This window comes from Rutidosis leptorrhynchoides, chromosome 1 (genome assembly GCF_046630445.1).
Source record: "Rutidosis leptorrhynchoides isolate AG116_Rl617_1_P2 chromosome 1, CSIRO_AGI_Rlap_v1, whole genome shotgun sequence".
In the NCBI taxonomy this organism is placed as follows: Eukaryota; Viridiplantae; Streptophyta; class Magnoliopsida; order Asterales; family Asteraceae; genus Rutidosis; species Rutidosis leptorrhynchoides.
The window spans coordinates 5205429-5224745 of record NC_092333.1 but is presented as its reverse complement, the minus strand read 5'-3'; the positions used below and the strand labels follow the sequence as shown (position 1 = coordinate 5224745).

The following is a 19317-nucleotide window of genomic DNA, read 5'->3' as shown; positions in this document are numbered from 1 at the left end:
TTGTTGTTGCAACTACACGCAATATGAAACATATATGTATTTTATAGTCCCGTTTTGCCAACGAAACATACTAACATACTAGAAATGCGTCATTTTTTAACAACTATGACTTATTGAAAATAGAGTACGGACTCAAATTAACCACACTTAAGCTATTGGGTCGACATGCCCCCTTAAACGCAACCACAAATTGCTTGAAAATGTAGATCAAGCGTCATAAAATTAAAATAAGTGACTTATTTAAAGCGAATTTTGAGTAGTCGTGTAACGCACGAGCTCAAAAACCAGTAATTTATAAACATAATTATAAATAAAAAAAATAAAAAATTAGAGTAAAAACACACAAAGCCACCAAAACCAAAAGATACACTTTGGGCTATTCATAGCCCACACTTTCTCTTTTCTCCTTCAAGATATGACCTCTTCCGCCGCCGCTACGTCCACCGCCACCGTCGCCACCCTCTCCCGTCACTGTAACAACGTCACCGTCGATGAACCCTCAAAACATCCCCTTTTCAAACCCGTATATAAACCCTTCACCTTCACACTGACCCACAAAAGCCCATCATCAAGATCCGCTAAAAACCCACTTAACGACGTTATTTCGTCATTTGAATCACACCTAGATAATCAAAACTCTATTTTCCAATCATTTGAACCATACCCACATGACAAAGATCAAAACTTTGATGATAAAAATTCAGTATTTGATGATAAACCCCGTGAAGAGTGTGGTGTTGTTGGTATTTATGGTGACCCAGAAGCATCAAGGTTATGTTACTTAGCTTTACACGCACTTCAGCACCGTGGTCAAGAAGGTGCCGGAATAGTCGCCGCCGGTGATGGAATCTTGAAATCCATCACCGGAGTTGGACTTGTTTCAGAAGTTTTTAACCAATCAAAACTTGATCAACTTCCAGGTGATAACGCCATTGGACACGTCAGATACTCAACTGCTGGTCAGTCAATGTTGAAAAATGTTCAACCTTTTGTAGCTGGTTACAAGTTTGGAAGAGTGGGTGTGGCTCATAATGGTAATTTGGTAAATTATCAAAGTTTAAGGGCTGAATTGGAAGAAAATGGTTCAATATTTGGTACTAGTTCTGATACTGAAGTTGTTTTACATTTGATTGCTGTATCTAAACAAAGACCATTCTTTTTAAGAATTGTTGAAGCATGTGAAAAACTTAAAGGTGCTTATTCTATGGTGTTTATAACTGAAGATAAATTAGTTGCTGTTAGAGACCCTTATGGATTTAGGCCTTTAGTTATGGGTAAAAGAAAGAATGGTGCTATTGTTTTTGCTAGTGAAACTTGTGCACTAGATTTAATTGAAGCAGATTATGTTAGGGAAGTTAATCCTGGTGAAGTTTTAATTGTTGATGAGAAAGATGGTATACAGTCCCTTTGTTTGGTGCCACACCCTGAACCGAAATCGTGTATTTTCGAACATATTTACTTTTCTTTACCGAATTCGGTTGTGTTTGGGAAGTCTGTTTACGAGTCTAGGAGGAAGTTTGGTGAGATTCTTGCTACCGAGAGTCCGGTGGATTGTGATGTCGTTATCGCAGTTCCGGACTCGGGTGTGGTGGCGGCGATCGGGTACGCAAATAAAGCGGGTGTACCGTTTCAGCAAGGGTTGATTCGGTCACATTATGTTGGGAGGACGTTTATCGAGCCGTCTCAAAGAATTAGGGATTTTGGGGTTAAGTTGAAGCTTTCGCCCGTTCGGGCAGTTTTGGAAGGGAAACGGATTGTGGTAGTTGACGATTCGATAGTTAGAGGGACGACTTCTTCCAAGATTGTTCGGTTGTTGAAAGAAGCGGGAGCAAAAGAGGTTCATATGCGAATCGCAAGCCCACCTATTATTGCTTCGTGTTATTATGGAGTTGATACACCAAGTCCTGGAGAGTTGATATCGAATAGGATGAGCGTTGAGGAGATTAGGGATTTCATTGGGTCGGATTCTTTAGCTTTTCTTGAAATTGATAGCTTGAAAAGGATGTTGGCTGCTGATTCGCCTAACTTTTGTTACGCCTGCTTTTCGGGTGATTATCCTGTGTTGCCGAGTGGTATTGTGAAAAAGGTTGGTGATTTTGTTGATGATGGGTTGAATGCAAGTATCGATTCGATTGATGGAGGTTGGCTTCAAGGATCCAAAGATAAGCAAGAAACGGATTTGGATGTGAATTATAAAGAAGAAGATGGTAAAGTTGCAGTCTAGTTTTATGGGGTTAAGGATTCAAAGGTTTCTTGATTTTGATCTTGTGCAACTAGTTTATGTTTTCATGTCTTCCTTAAATGGATTTTGGGGTTCTTTTAGTATGAATCTTTATCTTTATTATCTTTATCTTTATAGAACTTCTTTCTGTCCTGCTTTTCATGGTTTAATGAAAGATTCAATCTTTGAATAAAATTAGTATCTAATAAGTGATGCAGCTCAGTTCAGTTCTTAAGTCTAAAGTGGTGTTTGTGTTAGCTTATTATCAGTTTTGTTGGCTTATTAGATTTGGACTTATTTCTCACGAGTTCACTTTTCCAGCTTATTTTAAAACAGACAAGTTTATTTGAGTTTATCATGTCACAAGTTGAAAAAAGTGGATAACTATGCCATTAAGCTCATAGATAAACTAAAACACGCCAATATGGCAATATGCCTTTCAGTTCCAGGTTTAAGTTTTAACGAAAAATATTTATGTACGTTTTTGTGGTTCAATTTTGATTTTGATTATGGTTATGATCGTTTAGAATGGTGACAACTCAAACACTTTGGTACCATAGTGCCCGGTATTTGGGTTGTGGTTTTGTTGGCTTGTTTATTCACGCACAAGATGATTGATGCTGTGTTAACGAAGTATTGTTTCGTGATAAATTTAACTTCATTGTCCATGATCGAAGTCTGGGGGTTGTAGAGAACTGCAACCAGATTGATCTATTAGCCTTGCATCGTACACAAACCTAGAACGTCATTATATGTGTAAAAAGTACACAAACGAATTCAGTACCTTTAAGTCCTTGTTACAGAGATTAATAAGGGAAAGGTGCCCTTTGTTTGGGACCATCACTAGATAGCCCACTGGCTGAGGCTCTGAGTTCCTTGCAGGAGGTCTCGGATTCGAAACAGCCAGATAGTATTCGTACATCAAAGTTTGGATTCGGATTACTCCGGATAGTCCGAACTTGAAAACCTTCTACCTTTTTACATTTTTACCTTTACACAAGGGCATTTCTAGGCTTGTTTTAATATTTGGAGAACATAAATTGTTTAGGTTTATTTAACTACTTCAAAAGATTAAATAAGAGATTTCGCAAAAATGGCATCAACCTAAAGTTATGGGTGATGTGCCACGAAAATATTCTAACGAATGGCAAATTAACTTTACATCCAGACGTTTGTAATTTTTTAATGAGAACATTATAAGGCAAGATAAAAGTTATCCTCGCAAACAAGATGACTTCTATAACAAATCTTGGACTTGCTGATTGAACATGATCGAACAATTCAGGCTCAGCGGTCACTCATAAAAAAAGGAAAAAGAACAGAAAAGAAAGAGAGCATGTCAAATGCGTGCAGTACCAAAAACACTCGACGATTCAACCATTTTCAGCTTTGTCAAAAGCATTAGATTTGTGCTTCGGTGAAAATGTAAATCCATTCGGAACCTTCCCAAGTAACATTTCAGAAATTTTAATCTGCACAAATAGATTAATACATGAATCAATTTTTACTAGAACAAGACACTGATAGCTGTTTATATACTCAGAGCCGAAAGGATATTATATAAGGAATTAATCAATGCTAACAATAACACGCAATTTATGCAGTTCTACCTGCTTAAATTCTATAGATGAACGGGCACGGAGGTGGCAAAATGCGCAGGTTGGCTAACGGTTATTTTTGTAAGTGTTAGTGTGAGTTGACTCATTAAACGTGAGTTTTCATATTTAGTGAGTGCGTAGTTGATGATTAAGATACCTTAATTTGGATAACAAGCTAATGATGTAGGGGGTCTTGTGCATTGGGAAATACATATTTGGCAATGTTTAACCCATATGAGGTGGTTACTTTATAAGCTATCTGTTAAAAAATAAAAATAAAAAATTAATGCTGTTGATAAAAAAAAAATAACCGTTTTATATAGTAATAAAGTTTTTATTTCATTTTTTATATATTATAGTTGGATCAAGCATTAAAATACACGTTGGACAACATTTTTATCAGTTAGACCCCTTTCACCTGTGTTTCAAAAGTGAATGGGGTCAATATCATAACAAAACTGGGCCTCCTTTACATACAAACCGGTAACTTATATGACAAATTCGAAATATATAGAAGAAATACCCAATCAATGGCAGACTCAGAAGCCATTATAGTCTCCAGGTCATCGCGACCATAATATGTGGGTGGGCGAGAATTCAATCGTTGAGGGAGAACTTCCAAAAGACCAACAGGAACATAACGGTATGTGTAACTGAGCCATTCCAATAAAAAGGATCTAGTCGTCTCCACACCTGTAAATCCAAAATGGTATTGCCACATGAAACTGATATTACATGCAAGGAATGACATAAAAGTATCATGATTCATGAAGCATACATTAGCAATAAAAAACAACATTTTAAGATCTTTGATCAAAAGCTGTATCTGGTGGTAACCACCACCAAACATGTTTTGACCCATATTATCCGGATTGACTCATTAGCCAAGCCGTCCAATATTCCCATTTTTTCCACCAATATAAATCTGCTGGAGAGAATTATTTTACGGAAGCCTCAAGAAATCAGAAGTAAATGGCAGTTGTAACTATAAACAATGGGAAAAACTAATATTTGGAAGGTAAAAAAAAAAAAAAGGCAAAGTTTAAACCGCATGAGTTAAACCACATAAACGGTTTATAATTTCCTATAGGATATACACCCATTTGAGTAAGAACAACTACATACCTTTTGTGTCAGAACCCCAATGTTCGAGTCCGAAACGTACATAATCTTTCAAAATATTCAATCGTTCTCCAGAACTGATGTCCCAGTCCCTCTGCTCCTTTATTTCGGTGAAAAGCCAGGGCTGCAAGCATAGAAACGAATGGACAGTTCAGAATATTTTAACAATTTTCCAAGTGAAAGCAGGTCAAAATGTAAGGGCTAGCTACAAACCTTTACCAAAGCTCCCCGAGCAATCATGCATGAAGATAGTTCTGGGCAGTCAGATTTGTGTTTTTTCCAGTCAGAAAACGAAAATATGTCTCCATTTCCAAGTACTTGTAAAGTATTTGGGGCTTTTTTTGTACACTCGTATACATATTCCCAATCGGGTTGCTTGGTGTAACGTTGCTGGCGAGATCTACCATGAATGGTGACTGCACTAGCTCCCCATTGCCCAACATCTGCAATTACAGAATCGATACGACTTCTACCCTCATAGTAACTTGTACGTGCCTGGAACCAGATAAATAAAACATAAAAAATAAAATAAAATAGGCTTCAAACTAAAGCATAAAATATATGTACACGACAAATACAACAGTAGTTTAGTCAGGTCTTAGTAGGTACCAAAGTAAAACAGACAAGGCTATAATAGAGCCAAACAGAACTAATCAATTTAGATAGGTTCCACTGTTTCAATACTTTCATCAGTTAAGGTCTTTCATTTTAATATGAGGAGTTCAATTTGCTTTTAACTAAATCAGAATCACGAGAACTGACAATTTGAATACTCAAGAATATAAAGAACACGCGGATCATATTTTTGTTTGGTTAATTATGTGGTCTGAGAGTTTCAAAAAACATGAAAATTGTCTACCTTTATAGTTATTGGAATGTCCACCGTGCTAGAAACTGCGTGTATCACATTTTTCATCCGCATTGGCTTGGAAAGAAGAGCTGACCCAGCCCCCTTATTAACCACAAGATCTATTGGACAGCCCATATTGATATCGATGAAATCTACTGAACATTCCTGCTCAATAAGTTCAGCGGCTCGAGCAACTGTGTCAGGAAATGCCCCACAAATCTGTACTCCAAATAGATCCTCAGATTCATGTCTCCTTAACAGTGCCCACTCAGCAGCATGACCCTGTTCACAAATGAGGTTCACATATGAGAAGAACATACAATCTGCTACTAGGACAACTTCATATAACTATGTATAAGATTAAAGAGCAGTAGGCTCATTCTATACACATATATTCTATTATACATTTTAGCAGTTTCTTATAAATGTTAAGCTCTCAGACTAATTTATTATGTAATGTTTATACATTGTAGAGAGACCAAAATATTACATTCAAAGCAGTAAAATTAGTATGAAATAACTGGTGATGCAATCTTATAAGCCCTGTATCACCTAATAGCTATTACAAACATGTCCCCTGGAGATGCATTTGACGCAATCAGATCAACAAGTGTGTTTAAAGAGCATAACAAACCTGTAAAAGATTGGTGCACATTGCCATTTCACCACACGTTATGTCGGCTCCAAGCGCTTTGCAAACCCTTCGGAAAGGAAGGTTTCCAACTGTCGTTAAAGGTGCAAGATATAGCTTATCCCTAAAATCAATCAGCTTCTTTTCACGTGGGTGTAACTTTAAGCTTTTATCGGTTTCTACGTGTTCCGCAGTTGGAAGTGATTCTGATTGTGCATCATTTGTATCACGATTGTTCTCCTTGACACCTACACCTGTTATAATACACACAAACCTTGTATATATCTAGTAAGTGAAGACAATGAATTAATCAAATTAAAAACAGCCATGGTGATACATCATACCATTAACTTCTTCGACAGAATCACATATTTCATCAGTTAACGATTTTCCTTTCTTCAAGGGTCTTGGATCGTCACCACCATTGACATCTTCAACTTTCTCGCAAACTTCTGAACAACCATCATTTTCATCATTTGGGTTGCCACCAACTTCTCCGCTACCATTTTCATTTGTGACATGAGAACCATTTGTAACAGCATCGTCTTCTTCTTTAATATCAGTCTCTTTTGCCTTTCTTGATTTAGCAGGACCCTGCATTTCAAACAAAATGGACAATGCATGAATAATCATTTGTCTCTTAGCAACAACTAAAACTAACACTAAATTCAATGAGCATCAACAATAACTCAGATGACATGAAGGTAGTTATCATACCATAAGACCAAGTTCTTTGAGTTTAGCATCTGCCTTAGGAAACTTCATTTTGTTTTTCCACAACAGTTTCTGAACATCTTTCTTCAATCCGTTGATTTCAGAGTTCTTAAGGTCATGTGGAGTTTCAGTAGCAGCATCATTTCTATGGGTACCTAAAAATCTGCAACCCAATCCATACGGGCATGGACCTTCGTCACTGTCAAAGGGGCAGTTACCCTCTAAATCAGCAGGTTTCTGCATTTATTTAAGAATATACAGTGTCATCCATTGAAGTTAGTTTTCTATGAAAAAGAAGTTGAAAAATTACTCTAGATATTGAATCAGCTCTTACCTCGGCCTTAAACGCTTCTATGTCATGGCTAAAACGACACTTATCAATATAAGGACAAGAATCTACTTTTCCTGTCTTCGCAACCATTGGACAGAGATTACGAGTGGAATGCTTTTCCTGCAAGTAACCATTAACCGTTATGAATTATTATTTCATAATAACACAAACTACTTTACCACCTCCATCAGTTAATCAACCCAGATAACTCATCATAAAAAAAGATTAACAATCGTGATAAGAACATTAAAGTTTATATTTAGCTGAAAACTTTCATATACGATATACCATCATCATCTTACTTGTTACATAAAGCTTATACACACTAAGAGGGCGGTAGAACTAGTTTTCCAAACACTTGATGCATGCTATCTCGAAACTCGTAAACTACAACATGATACCTCACTAAAAACAGAATATCTATGAACAAGAACAACATAAAAAAATTTCTTCAACTCTAGGAACCAATTTTCAAATAGGCACAAAATAAAAACAACTTTCAGTCGACTACTGGTCATAAGAACCAACTTACAATTTTATTATCGATTGTAATAATTAAGAAACAGTCACGTCAGTTTTTTGTTGACTTAACTGAAAACCTGATGTCGTATTCGATTGGTCGTTCGATTTAATGAGTATTCCATTATGTAGCAAATTATAATTGTCCTTAATATCATATCAAATTTTGAAAAAAAATTTAATAATAGAAAAATGAAGAATAACAATATCACATCAGCATTTTTTGACAAATCAACTAAGAGAGAACATGTAGACATTGGACATGGCGTTAATTGTTGTCATAAGTAATAAAATGTAACTTGGTGCCTGAATATAATGTAGGTTTATTTTTCGTTTCGCACATACTTAAAATTTGCTAGAACAGGGGAAAAGTACAAAATTCCATTTATTGAAGCCAAACCATTGCATTCTTGACAGATACAAAAAGGTAAATATAGAAAACAATACAAACTCACATCATTAAGCAAATAATTGAATGATGCGCATAACTAAACAAAGTAAACTCTGCATATCTCAAATAGACATACACAAGCTGTAATGCAGCAGCATTAAATCCACACACAGCATATTAGTCGATTAAAAGAAAAATTATTTCATTTGGTTGAACGCATTAGTTGCAATGTAATCCATGATTAACTGTAACTTAGGTTACTATTAAGTAGTAGTAAAAGTAAACAGTCAATTAATTTCTTCTTACAGTAGTATGCCTAAACAAACAAAAAACTCCCAAAAACAACTATTTGAATCCATAGCTACGGCAACTTTGCAAACAAAATTGTGTATCAACAAAACAGACAAGCTATTGAGCAATATCATTAAATCCTGTAAACAGAGAAAGTAATCACACAAAGCGATATCATTAAATCATAAAATATAAAATCATACTCAAACACACAGAACATATACCTGATTTCGTTCCCTTTTCAGCTGCCGTTTTGATTTCTTCTCTTTACAGACAGGTACGGAAGCAGTAACGGTGACTGAAACGGCGTCGTTTGAAGATTTAATTTCATCATTAATAATTCGTGTAGGTGCTATACATAAATATTCCTTTTTTATCGGAACTATTGCTTTCGCTATCATATCTTCTACGGTCATTTCAATCACTGACTTTTTAGGCGGAGCCGGTGCCGGAGGAGGCAGAGGTTCCGTCTGAAGCTTCAGTGAGTCTACGACAGTAACTTCCGTCGCCGTTGCTTCCATTGCCGGCGTAAGGGGTTTGTTAGGGTTTTGGTGGTAAAGTGAGTTTTTGTGTGTGGTAGTAGACTGGTAGTTACGGGTAAAACGTATAAGGTGGAAACATAAATCTTTTGTTTATGACCCTGTACTTAAAACCATTTATGTTTATGACCTCAGACTTATAACCTTATGTTTATGACCCTGTACTTATAATACTTCCATAAATAGTCCCCAATCTACTAACGAAAGCTAACATTACCCTCACAATCACTAATAATGTTATTTGCAATGTTCGTGCTGGCCAATTTTTTGAACACAACACACCATTAGGACGTCGCAATGCAGCTTGCTGGCGAATTTTTAAACAATCATGCTCGTAGACAAAACCAGTGTTTCACGTGCGTGTTGATTATTTTATAGTGATTTGAAGTTATTTTCCATCGCTTTCAATAAAAAGTAATAAAAAAATCAACGATAATGTCACCATATACTCATCATTTCTACATTTTACACACATAGATCATTCAAGAATTTATACAATTTTCAAAGAAAACATTGAGCAATCAATTTCAATTTTTGCTATTCTTCGTCAGACGATGAAACATTAGTCAATATATTGAAACTTTACGACGAAGAACTTGATGGAAAAGCGGGAGAAAGTTCTAGTGCAAGAACACATCGCTCTCGAATTTACATTCACATATAGAGCGTGAAAGTGCTGGTGAACGATTATAAGATGACTACTTTACGGAGCGGCCTATGTATCTTCCAAACCTATTTACTGAAAACGACTTTACTTCACCCGCATCATTTACTAAAAATTGTCATAACTACACAAATTTTCTAGCTAATTATATTTATTAAGTTTGGGCTACACTTGTCAACACATTTAAGTCTTGATGAGCGACGTGCAAAGTTTGATACGTTTTGTAAAAGTGCACATAAGAATGTAAAGCGAACCTTTGGTGATATTCAAGGTAAATTAGGGTTCTTATTTATTAAATTGATGATGATGATGATGATGATGTTATTTATTCAATTGATGTAAGTAAGACAAGAATGACTCAAAAGGGTGAAAAGATAATACAGTGACAAATTATCCTCAAGTGTGACGTGTCATGAACATGTAGATATTCAACGTAATTCGCTTATATTAGTTACGATTATTAGTGAAAGAGAACAAACGCTTAATAAATTATTGGTGATGATATATCCACACTCCATTTTACTTGTTCCACCATTGAATCATGGTTTGTTTCCAAAATATCCCTCATATAATTTAACAAAAAATTTTAAATAATTTTTGTAAACTTATCATTAAGGGCTTTTTAGTAAATTTTGGTGTAGCAAGTAAATTGAGAGTGATCAACAAAAAGTTTGAGACAAACTTAAGGGATCAATCGCCTATTTTTTTCTTTAGGAAACTCCAAGTAAAAGAAAAGAAAAAAAAACCGTGATCCAGAAGGACATGTGTTAAAAATCAACCAAACAAACAGATCTAAGCCTCTTCTCGTTTACATTTTCTCCGATTAGATTCCTATCGATTTAAATCGTTAGTGAGTCGATTAACAGCAATATGTCTTCCGGTTCAACGTTCAGTGGTGATGAAACCGCCCCTTTCTTCGGTTTCCTCGGTGCAGCTGCTGCCCTCGTTTTCTCTTGTACGGTCTTCAAACCCTATCCCCAATTTCATTCACTATTTCCATTTTTTCTCAATTGTTTACGAATTTCTTAATTTCTTATGTATTAACTATAGAATTCATATTGAGTTAACAACTATTACGTACGTTTCATCAAATTCATATCTTAAAAGCGGCGATTTACGTATAGATTATGCTAATGATAATAATACACACACATATATAAACATACTCAATGACATCGAAAGATACTCAAGAACGCTGTTGATCTTGAAACGGTAATAAAGCCCAGTTTTTAGATTTGGATCATATTGTTGGGAGCTTACACTTTTATCTCTCTTATAGTCAACAAATTCACAGGTTTATTTGCATTCATGTCTGGTGCATCTTAGCCAAATATCCTCATTTATGATTGGTTGACTTACATGAAATTTTGAATTCGTGCATCTATGTATGTTTGAGATATAAAAGTTGTCCCTTTTTTGTGAATTTTGTGATTAGAAATTTAAGGTTCTGATTCTATCTCTAATGTTTTGCACATCTTACCGTTCCATGTTTTTTTTTCTTTCTATTTTTTCTTTGAATATGTTGATTTATATGGCTGGAGTAAATATAAATTGCTGCGCTTAGTGAGATATTGATTTTGATTAACTGTATATATATTATTATATATTATATATTATGTTTGCTAATATAATTTATAATGCTGATGTTTATCTGAAAGTCAAATAGAATTGGTTTATTGAATAAATGATTGATATGTGTAGGTATGGGGGCTGCATATGGAACAGCAAAGAGTGGTGTAGGTGTGGCATCAATGGGTGTGATGAGACCTGAGCTTGTTATGAAGTCGATTGTTCCAGTGGTTATGGCTGGTGTGCTTGGTATCTATGGTTTGATTATTGCTGTTATTATTAGTACTGGGATCAATCCCAAAGCGAAATCATATTATTTGTTTGATGGATATGCACATCTTTCTTCTGGTTTGGCTTGTGGTCTTGCTGGTTTGTCTGCAGGAATGGCAATTGGTATTGTTGGTGATGCCGGTGTTAGGTATTGTTCTTACTTCATATCCAATTTTCATGTCAAAATCGTATTTGATCCTTCAATTATAAAGGTGAACTTTTTTAAATACAACTGGCTACTTGAAAGAAAGTAGATTTTCATCGTATACTTTCTGGCTATTGTACTTTGAAGGACTGATTTATTGGTAGATTTAGCTTGCAACATTAGAGTAATTAAACGGATTTCCATTGGAGTAGGCTGTCATGGTTAAACAACATAAGATTGACTGGTCACACTTATATTGTGTGGGCTTAGCTTCCATTATTAGTTAGATAAGTCATATTTATTCTAGACTTCAAGCCTTGCTCAGAGATTATCAAACTGCTTAGGAAAAAAGGCACTTGTTATTTCCTATAAAAAATAAATACTTATAAAATTAATAGCATATGGTATTTCGTCTGTCTAATATTCTCTTCTTTTTTTACAGAGCCAATGCACAGCAGCCAAAGCTTTTTGTGGGTATGATTCTTATCCTCATTTTTGCTGAAGCTCTGGCTCTGTACGGTCTCATCGTCGGTATCATCTTGTCATCCCGTGCTGGTCAGTCCAGAGCCGATTGAGGAGATGACTGGACAGTGAAAATAGAGTTCATTTTTTCTGTATCTGTTTGTTGTTTATCCTGATAAATGAAGATCGTGTTTTGCATTATTTATATTTCCAGCTTTTGAACATTAATTATTGCAGTACACTAAATTTTCTTGAAGGAACATTTCTGGTCTCATTATCATTAGTGCTTATGATGTTAATACATAAATATGAATAAGACCGCGCTGTTGGTCGAGACTTTTTTTACTTTGTGTAATTTTTGTGTTATTCTTGAATTGCCATTTGCATTCCATGTTGGTGGTGACTATGAGTCTACGAGTCCCAAGTATTTGTTTTGTTTTACCTGTTACGGATGCTAATAGTTATTATATACTTCTCCTATTGCTGTATCATCAAACATGATTTTTAAATAACTAGTAAGCAAAATGTTTTGATATTTCCTTTTTATGGGTGAGACCCTGCACTTATTTTCTTATACTTTTCTCTGTTTTTTTCTTGTCAGAAAATTTTGATGTTTGACTTAGTGAAAGTGTTGAATTATGAATCTATTTTGTATGATGGTTGCTCCATTTTGTTGTCTCAACTGTCTCAGGTTTGATCTTTCATTATAATTATACTCTAGTGAGTAATTCAGTTGATAGATAAGCCTATCCATGTATAGAACCGGATGATTTGTCCTATTAACGACCCAACTGAGCAGTTGAGTTGAGGATGAGTACGAGCACAATGTGCTTTGTAGACACATGCTTTTGCTGAATGTTCACTTCAAAGCCTTGCAAATGCTCCGTACCAATATCATTACAACTTACAAGTATCACTTTTTTCTTGATGGGAATTGGGAGAAGCAGAGAACCAGTTTGGTAGCTGTGGGTTGTGGTGGGATGTATTACACAATGATTACACTGCAGTTCTCGAGGTTTTTGAAATTTAGCTTCGAGCTGTTAATTGTGTTATTCATAAAACTTGAAATACTCCAGAGCTTGCGCTAGAACTACAGCTTTCTTAAATTAATGAGTGGTGCTTTACTCGTCTATGCTCCAAAGTTCACACCAGGTGAAAATTTTAACAAAATCAGACACCACGAGTCCACAAATTACTTTCACTAAAACATAATAACGAAATAAGTGTATAGTGGTGATGGTTAATAAATTACTTGTAGAAATATAAGTTCAATTAGATCTCTCGTGGAAATTTAAGTTCAAATTGATAGTAATAAATTTCCTCTGTTGTATTTGTTTGTTTACTAGACTAATACCATTGTAATTTTTTGGACATTGTTGATGTTCAAATTCATTTATATATTATCGTTTTTTCAGATTTTAAAAAAAAAAAATTATAGATATAGATAGATGGGTATATATTGTTTTAAAATGTATCGGCAGGGACATGTTAATCTTACAGATGGGTATATATATATCCTCTTTAGGCAGCTAACTCATAGGGGCTTATTCATACTTTCACTAAACATTAGGGGTAACTTTGCCACTCGTTTCAATTATAAAGGATCACACTTCAGAACATTCTGGAATAACCACATAACGTTTAACGATCTCTATTAAGATTGGGTTTAACAACCAAAAAGCATAACATATTCAATACAGAAAAATGGCTTCCTGTTCATCTTCTGTATCTCTAATCGCTTACCAAACCCCAATTCTTCAAAAACACAGTCTTCTTCACCACAAGCCATCAATTCTATCTTTAGCCAAATCAAAATCCCCAATTTCTCACTTTTCCATCAGGAACCCTAACAAAACCCTACTTATCTCTTCATCATTATCCACCAATTCGGCCGGGGTAATCACCAAGTCATCAGAGCTATCCACTGATTCACCGGTGGAACCAGTACTCACTGGCGCAACAAAAACAATCACAACTCTATTCGCAATCGCCGTTACTGTTTCCAAATTATTCGCTCACAAACTTACTAATTTTGCTCTAAATTTAAACATTCAGCAAAACGTGATTTCAACAGCTGGACCGCTGTTTTTTGCGACGATGAGTGGCCGACCGGCGAGGCTGCATACGCCGTTGACGGTTGTGGCTGCTGGAATGGCGAAATGGTTAGATATATATAGTGGTGTATTGCTGGTTAGGGTTTTACTCAGTTGGTTTCCGAATATTCCGTGGGATAGACAACCGTTATCGGCCATTAGAGATCTGTGTGATCCGTATTTGAATTTATTTAGGAATATTATTCCTCCGGTTTTCGATACGTTGGATGTTAGTCCTTTGTTGGCTTTTGCAGTGTTGGGGTTTTTAGCTGGCGTTCTCAAGAATAGCAGGATGGGGTACTAAGAAAGGTACTATAAATTTAATAAAAATGTCTAATGACTTGTATGTTTATTTTTCTATCTATAAATGAATGAATTGTTTTGAGTTTAGGCTGTTTTTGTTTATGCAGAATGTAATACACTTGAGCATTCTTTGGTTTGATGTGTATTAAATCGTTAAGGAATTAGTGTTCGAATGTTTGTTTAAACTTTAAACCTTTCATCGCTATTAGTTGGTTTAAATTAAGCTGAAATAATAGTGTAATGTTTGGAAAAAGCTGATAATTGTTGTGTTTTCCAGATTATTTATTATTGTTATTATTATCAAATCAATTATCAATGTGATTAAATTTTGGAGAATATGGCAGTATTTAAGAAAATTTTGTTATTATAATTATAAATGTGAAAATAATCTTGAACTTCACATTCGACTATGGAAGTATCTGGCAACTTGTTAATATAATTCATTAATTCTCATAATCAAGTCATTGTGAGCGCATTTAAAATGCATATTTGAACATTACAGTGGTAACTAACTATAAACACTTCATGTTCATAATGTTGGTACTCAAAGCTTTATGATGAGTGAATAAAATATGATTGGTCTTGTTGCTGATTTTTTCTTTCTTGTGATAGATATAATTTCTGTTTACTGAATGGAAACATCTTTACACAAAAAGTAAGGCCATATATATATATATATATATATATATATATATATATATATATATATATATATATATATATATATAGTGGTAGGATCAGGTGGGAAGTAACCATTCGGAGGGAAGCAAATTTTATTTTTTTTTTTTTTTTCGTTTTTTGAAAAAACTTTGTTCACGAACATTATAGATGAGATGAAAATATGAACATTTAGTAGAGACACTTTGTGATAAATGTTTTTATTTTGGCGGGAAAACGCTCGAAGAAGTAATATATAACAATTATCGTGTTTTTCGAGCGTATTTTGAGGTTTTAGCTATTTGGGTTTAGATATTAGAGTTTATAAGGTTTAGATATTAGGGTTTAGAAATTTAGGGTTTAGATTTAGGATTTAGATTGAGTTTTTAACACGAACGGTTTAGAGTTTAGAGTTTAGGGTTTAGGGTTTGGTGTTTTGGGTTTATGGAATAAACCCAAAACACCAAACCCTAAACCCTAAACTCTAAATCAGACTAAATTTTACTTCACAAAACATGAAGAAAAAAAAAACGTCCATATTCTTCACGAACAATATTATCTTAAATGTTATTTTTGTCGATCGTTTTCCCGCCTAAATAATAACATTCATCACGAAGTGTCTCTTCTAAATGTTCATATTTTCGTGTGATCTTGATGCCGGAAAAAAAAAATTCAAAAAAACGAAAAAAAGAAAATTTGCTGCCCCCGCTTCCCCCCGATTGGTTACTTACCCATTGATCCTGCCCCCTATATATATATATATATATATATATAGTGGTAGGATCAAGAGGAAAGTAACCATTCGGGGGGAAGAAATTTTTTTTTTTTTTTTTTTTCGTTTTTTGAAAAAACTTTGTTCACGAACATTATAGATTGGATGAAGATATGAACATTTAGTAGAGACACTTTGTGATAAATGTTTTTATTTTGGCGAGAAAACGCCCGAAGAAGTAATATATAACAATTATCGTGTTTTTCGAGCGTATTTTGAGGTTTTAGATATTAGGGTTTAGATTTAGGGTTTAGATTTAGGATTTAGATTGAGTTTTTAACACGAACGGTTTAGAGTTTAGGGTTTGGTGTTTTGGGTTTATGGAATAAACTCAAAACACCAAACCCTAAACCCTAAACCATAAACTCTAAATTGGGCTAAATTTTACTTCACAAAACATGAAGAAAAAAAACGTTAACATTCTTCACGAACAATATTATCTTGAATGTTATTTTTGTCGATTTTCATCCATTCTATAATGTTCGTGAACAAAGTTTTTTCAAAAAACGATTTTTTTTTTACTTCTCCCCGCTTCCTCTCGATTGGTTACTTCCCATTGATCCTGCCATATATATATATATATATATATATATATATATATATATATATATATATATATATATATATATATATATATATATATTGTGGCAAGGTGCCATGTATTTCAGTTTCCAAAAACTTATTAACACTTGACTTTGGATGAAAATGATGCTCTTTACTATAGAGCTGAAAATGCTATCAAAGAAAATAAATAGTGCTTGGTCAACATGAATAGTGGTTTAGAGGCTGACGGCCTCTGAAGCTAATGTAAAGAATATATACTGTTAGATTGATATGTTCACGGTTCACATTTGGGTGGTACTCAGTTTGTTGTTTAATAGATAGACTTCGTGGATTATGTCATGTTATAAGTGGGCTGAAATTAGATAATTTGTAGTGGTTGGGGGCGTGAGTTACATTTTGTACCATTTTGATGACTAGGACGTGTGGGTTATTTTTGTGGAGTAGTGGTGGTGTGGGTTTTTTTGATGTGAGTTGAGAGTATTATGATGATGTGTTAAAATATAATTGGTTTAAGTATTAAAAAGAGAGAAAAATAATATTTTTAAAAATAATAAAAAACTAGTCCAGGTCCGGCCCGCGCGATGCGGCGGGGGCTTTCGGCCGGGATATTCATATTTAACGCAGTTTTATTTACAGAAGGGAAAATGGCCCATGCGTCGAGCAGGAAGATACGAGCTGTCGTTGTGTTTAGCGTTTTTTTAAAAAGTGTTCGTTTCGAACGTAGTTAGTATCGTTTTGTTCATAAAATTATTTCAGGTCTGACGGTGTTGTCGGAAAAATTTAACTCACGGCGAGCGGGAAGATACGGGTTGTCATTGTGTTTAACGTTTTTTAAAAAGTGTTCTTTTCGAACGTAGTTAGTTTTGTTTTGTGCGTAAAAATATTTCGAGTTTAACGGAGTACCTGGAGAAATTTAACTCGGAGCGACGCGGAAGATACGGGCTGTCGAAGGGTGAGGGTGGAGTTTTTATTTTAATTTAGTGAGTTTACATTTTACCCCCCTAAAGTTTGATGTAATTTTTGCAAGTTGGGTATAGGTGAGGGGGGAAGAATGGAAATACAAGTGTGAAAAGGGTGGGGTAATGTTGCCGTTTTGACATAGATGGAACGACCACAAGTCCCACCGTATTTAGTATGTACTAGAAAAAATCCGACCGCGCGTTGCTGCGGTTGTATTCGACGTGCGGTCCAATTTGGATATACGATGTCCGTTTCGCGTATAGTTAGTCGTGTTGTATATGTATATATATGTATGTAATATAGCCCGAAATATTTATTTTTTTTAACGATGTCCGTTTCGCGTATAGTTAGTCGCGTTGTGTTCGTAAAATTATTTCGAGTTGAACGGTGGTCTCGGAAAAATTTAACTCGCACCGAGCGTGAATATAGGGCCCGTTATTTAGTGTTTTTTTAACGATGTCCGTTTTGCATATAGTTAGTCCCGTTGGGGTCGTGAGATTTTTTCGAGTTGAACGGTGGCCTCGGAAAAATTTAACTCGCACCGAGCGAGAAGATAGGGCCCGTTATAAATTCGGGTGGAGTAAGGTTTTTTTATTTTAATTAAATTATAAATTTACGTTTTTTACCCCTGAAAAAGTGTAAAGTTGAGGGGTTGCTGTGTAATTTGTGCGAAAGTTGGAGGACCATTTGTAGTGTGAACGTAAACTCAAATCGACAATTCGGTAAAACTGAAACGACCAAAAATGGGAGGAGGTTTAGTATGTAAGTATAATATAATATAATATAATATAATATAATAATAATATAATATAATATAATATAATGGTATTAATATTAATTGACATAGATGGGACGACCACAAGTCCCACTGTATTTAGTATGTATGGTATTAATTACCATTTAGGTAAAAATTTAATACCTCTCAACCTGAATTTAACGATATAGAACCAACTAGTTTTCAATCCCTCGCTTCGCGCCGGGGGTTCGGTTTTTAATTTATTTTATTGTGTTTAGTTTGTAAAATTATTTCGTGGCTAACGATGATGTCGTTGAAGCGCAACTCGAGTTGAACTAAAAGGTATAACCCACGAAAGATTTAAATGTTATTTTAAATTAACAATATATGTGCATCTCCGCGTTTCGCTATGAAATTTTCGACTTTTAAAAATTTAACGAAAAATCAACATGTATGAAAAGTACCTAAAATATTTAGTGTTTTTTAAAAAGCGTTCGTTTTGCGTATAGTTAGTGACATTGTGTTCCTAAAATTATTTCGAGTTTAACGATGGTGTCGGAAAAACTTAACTCGTTGCGAGCGAGAAGATATAACCCGTTGAATATTTGGGTGGAGTTTGTTTAAAAATTTTTACAAAAATGATTATTTGACAGTTTAACCCTATTTGGGGGGTCGTTTTGAATTTATGAAAAAGTGTAGGGGGCTTTATTGATGTAATGAAAGTTAGTTAAAATTAAATAAATAAAAAAGTGAAATGCCGAAAATACTCCTAGTTACTATTCACCATTTTTGTCTATTAGATAATATAGTAATTAAAAAAACAAATATATATATATATATATATATATATATATATATATATATATATATATATATACACCACGCGTGTTGCTTCTTCCGTTGCATAGCAACGCA

At 34.6% G+C, this 19317-nt stretch overlaps 4 protein-coding genes across 4 annotated transcripts; 3 read left to right on the top strand and 1 right to left on the bottom strand.

Moving 5' to 3' along the window:
• The first annotated feature begins 357 nt into the window (after positions 1-357).
• On the top strand, positions 358-2350 carry LOC139855549 (amidophosphoribosyltransferase, chloroplastic-like). The gene has a single exon (XM_071844785.1). It carries the CDS (start codon positions 416-418, stop codon positions 2222-2224), a length of 1809 nt encoding a protein of 602 aa, XP_071700886.1. The 5' UTR covers positions 358-415; the 3' UTR covers positions 2225-2350.
• Positions 2351-3306: 956 nt separating this feature from the next.
• Positions 3307-9233, bottom strand: LOC139855539 (tRNA-dihydrouridine(47) synthase [NAD(P)(+)]-like). The gene is made up of 10 exons (XM_071844774.1): positions 8893-9233; positions 7471-7587; positions 7140-7373; positions 6767-7016; positions 6426-6676; positions 5801-6073; positions 5155-5436; positions 4945-5065; positions 4343-4512; positions 3307-3693 (listed from the first exon to the last, which is right to left on the bottom strand). The coding sequence occupies exons 1-10, from the start codon at positions 9187-9189 to the stop codon at positions 3595-3597; spliced, it is 2094 nt and encodes a 697-aa protein (XP_071700875.1). The 5' UTR covers positions 9190-9233; the 3' UTR covers positions 3307-3594.
• Positions 9234-10621: 1388 nt separating this feature from the next.
• Positions 10622-12664, top strand: LOC139855528 (V-type proton ATPase subunit c1-like). The gene is made up of 3 exons (XM_071844767.1): positions 10622-10826; positions 11573-11858; positions 12298-12664. Exons 1-3 carry the CDS (start codon positions 10742-10744, stop codon positions 12428-12430), a joined length of 504 nt encoding a protein of 167 aa, XP_071700868.1. The 5' UTR covers positions 10622-10741; the 3' UTR covers positions 12431-12664.
• Positions 12665-13982: 1318 nt separating this feature from the next.
• Positions 13983-14968, top strand: LOC139855520 (ylmG homolog protein 1-2, chloroplastic). The gene is made up of 2 exons (XM_071844757.1): positions 13983-14719; positions 14821-14968. The coding sequence occupies exon 1, from the start codon at positions 14022-14024 to the stop codon at positions 14712-14714; it is 693 nt and encodes a 230-aa protein (XP_071700858.1). The 5' UTR covers positions 13983-14021; the 3' UTR covers positions 14715-14719; positions 14821-14968.
• Positions 14969-19317: the final 4349 nt, after the last annotated feature.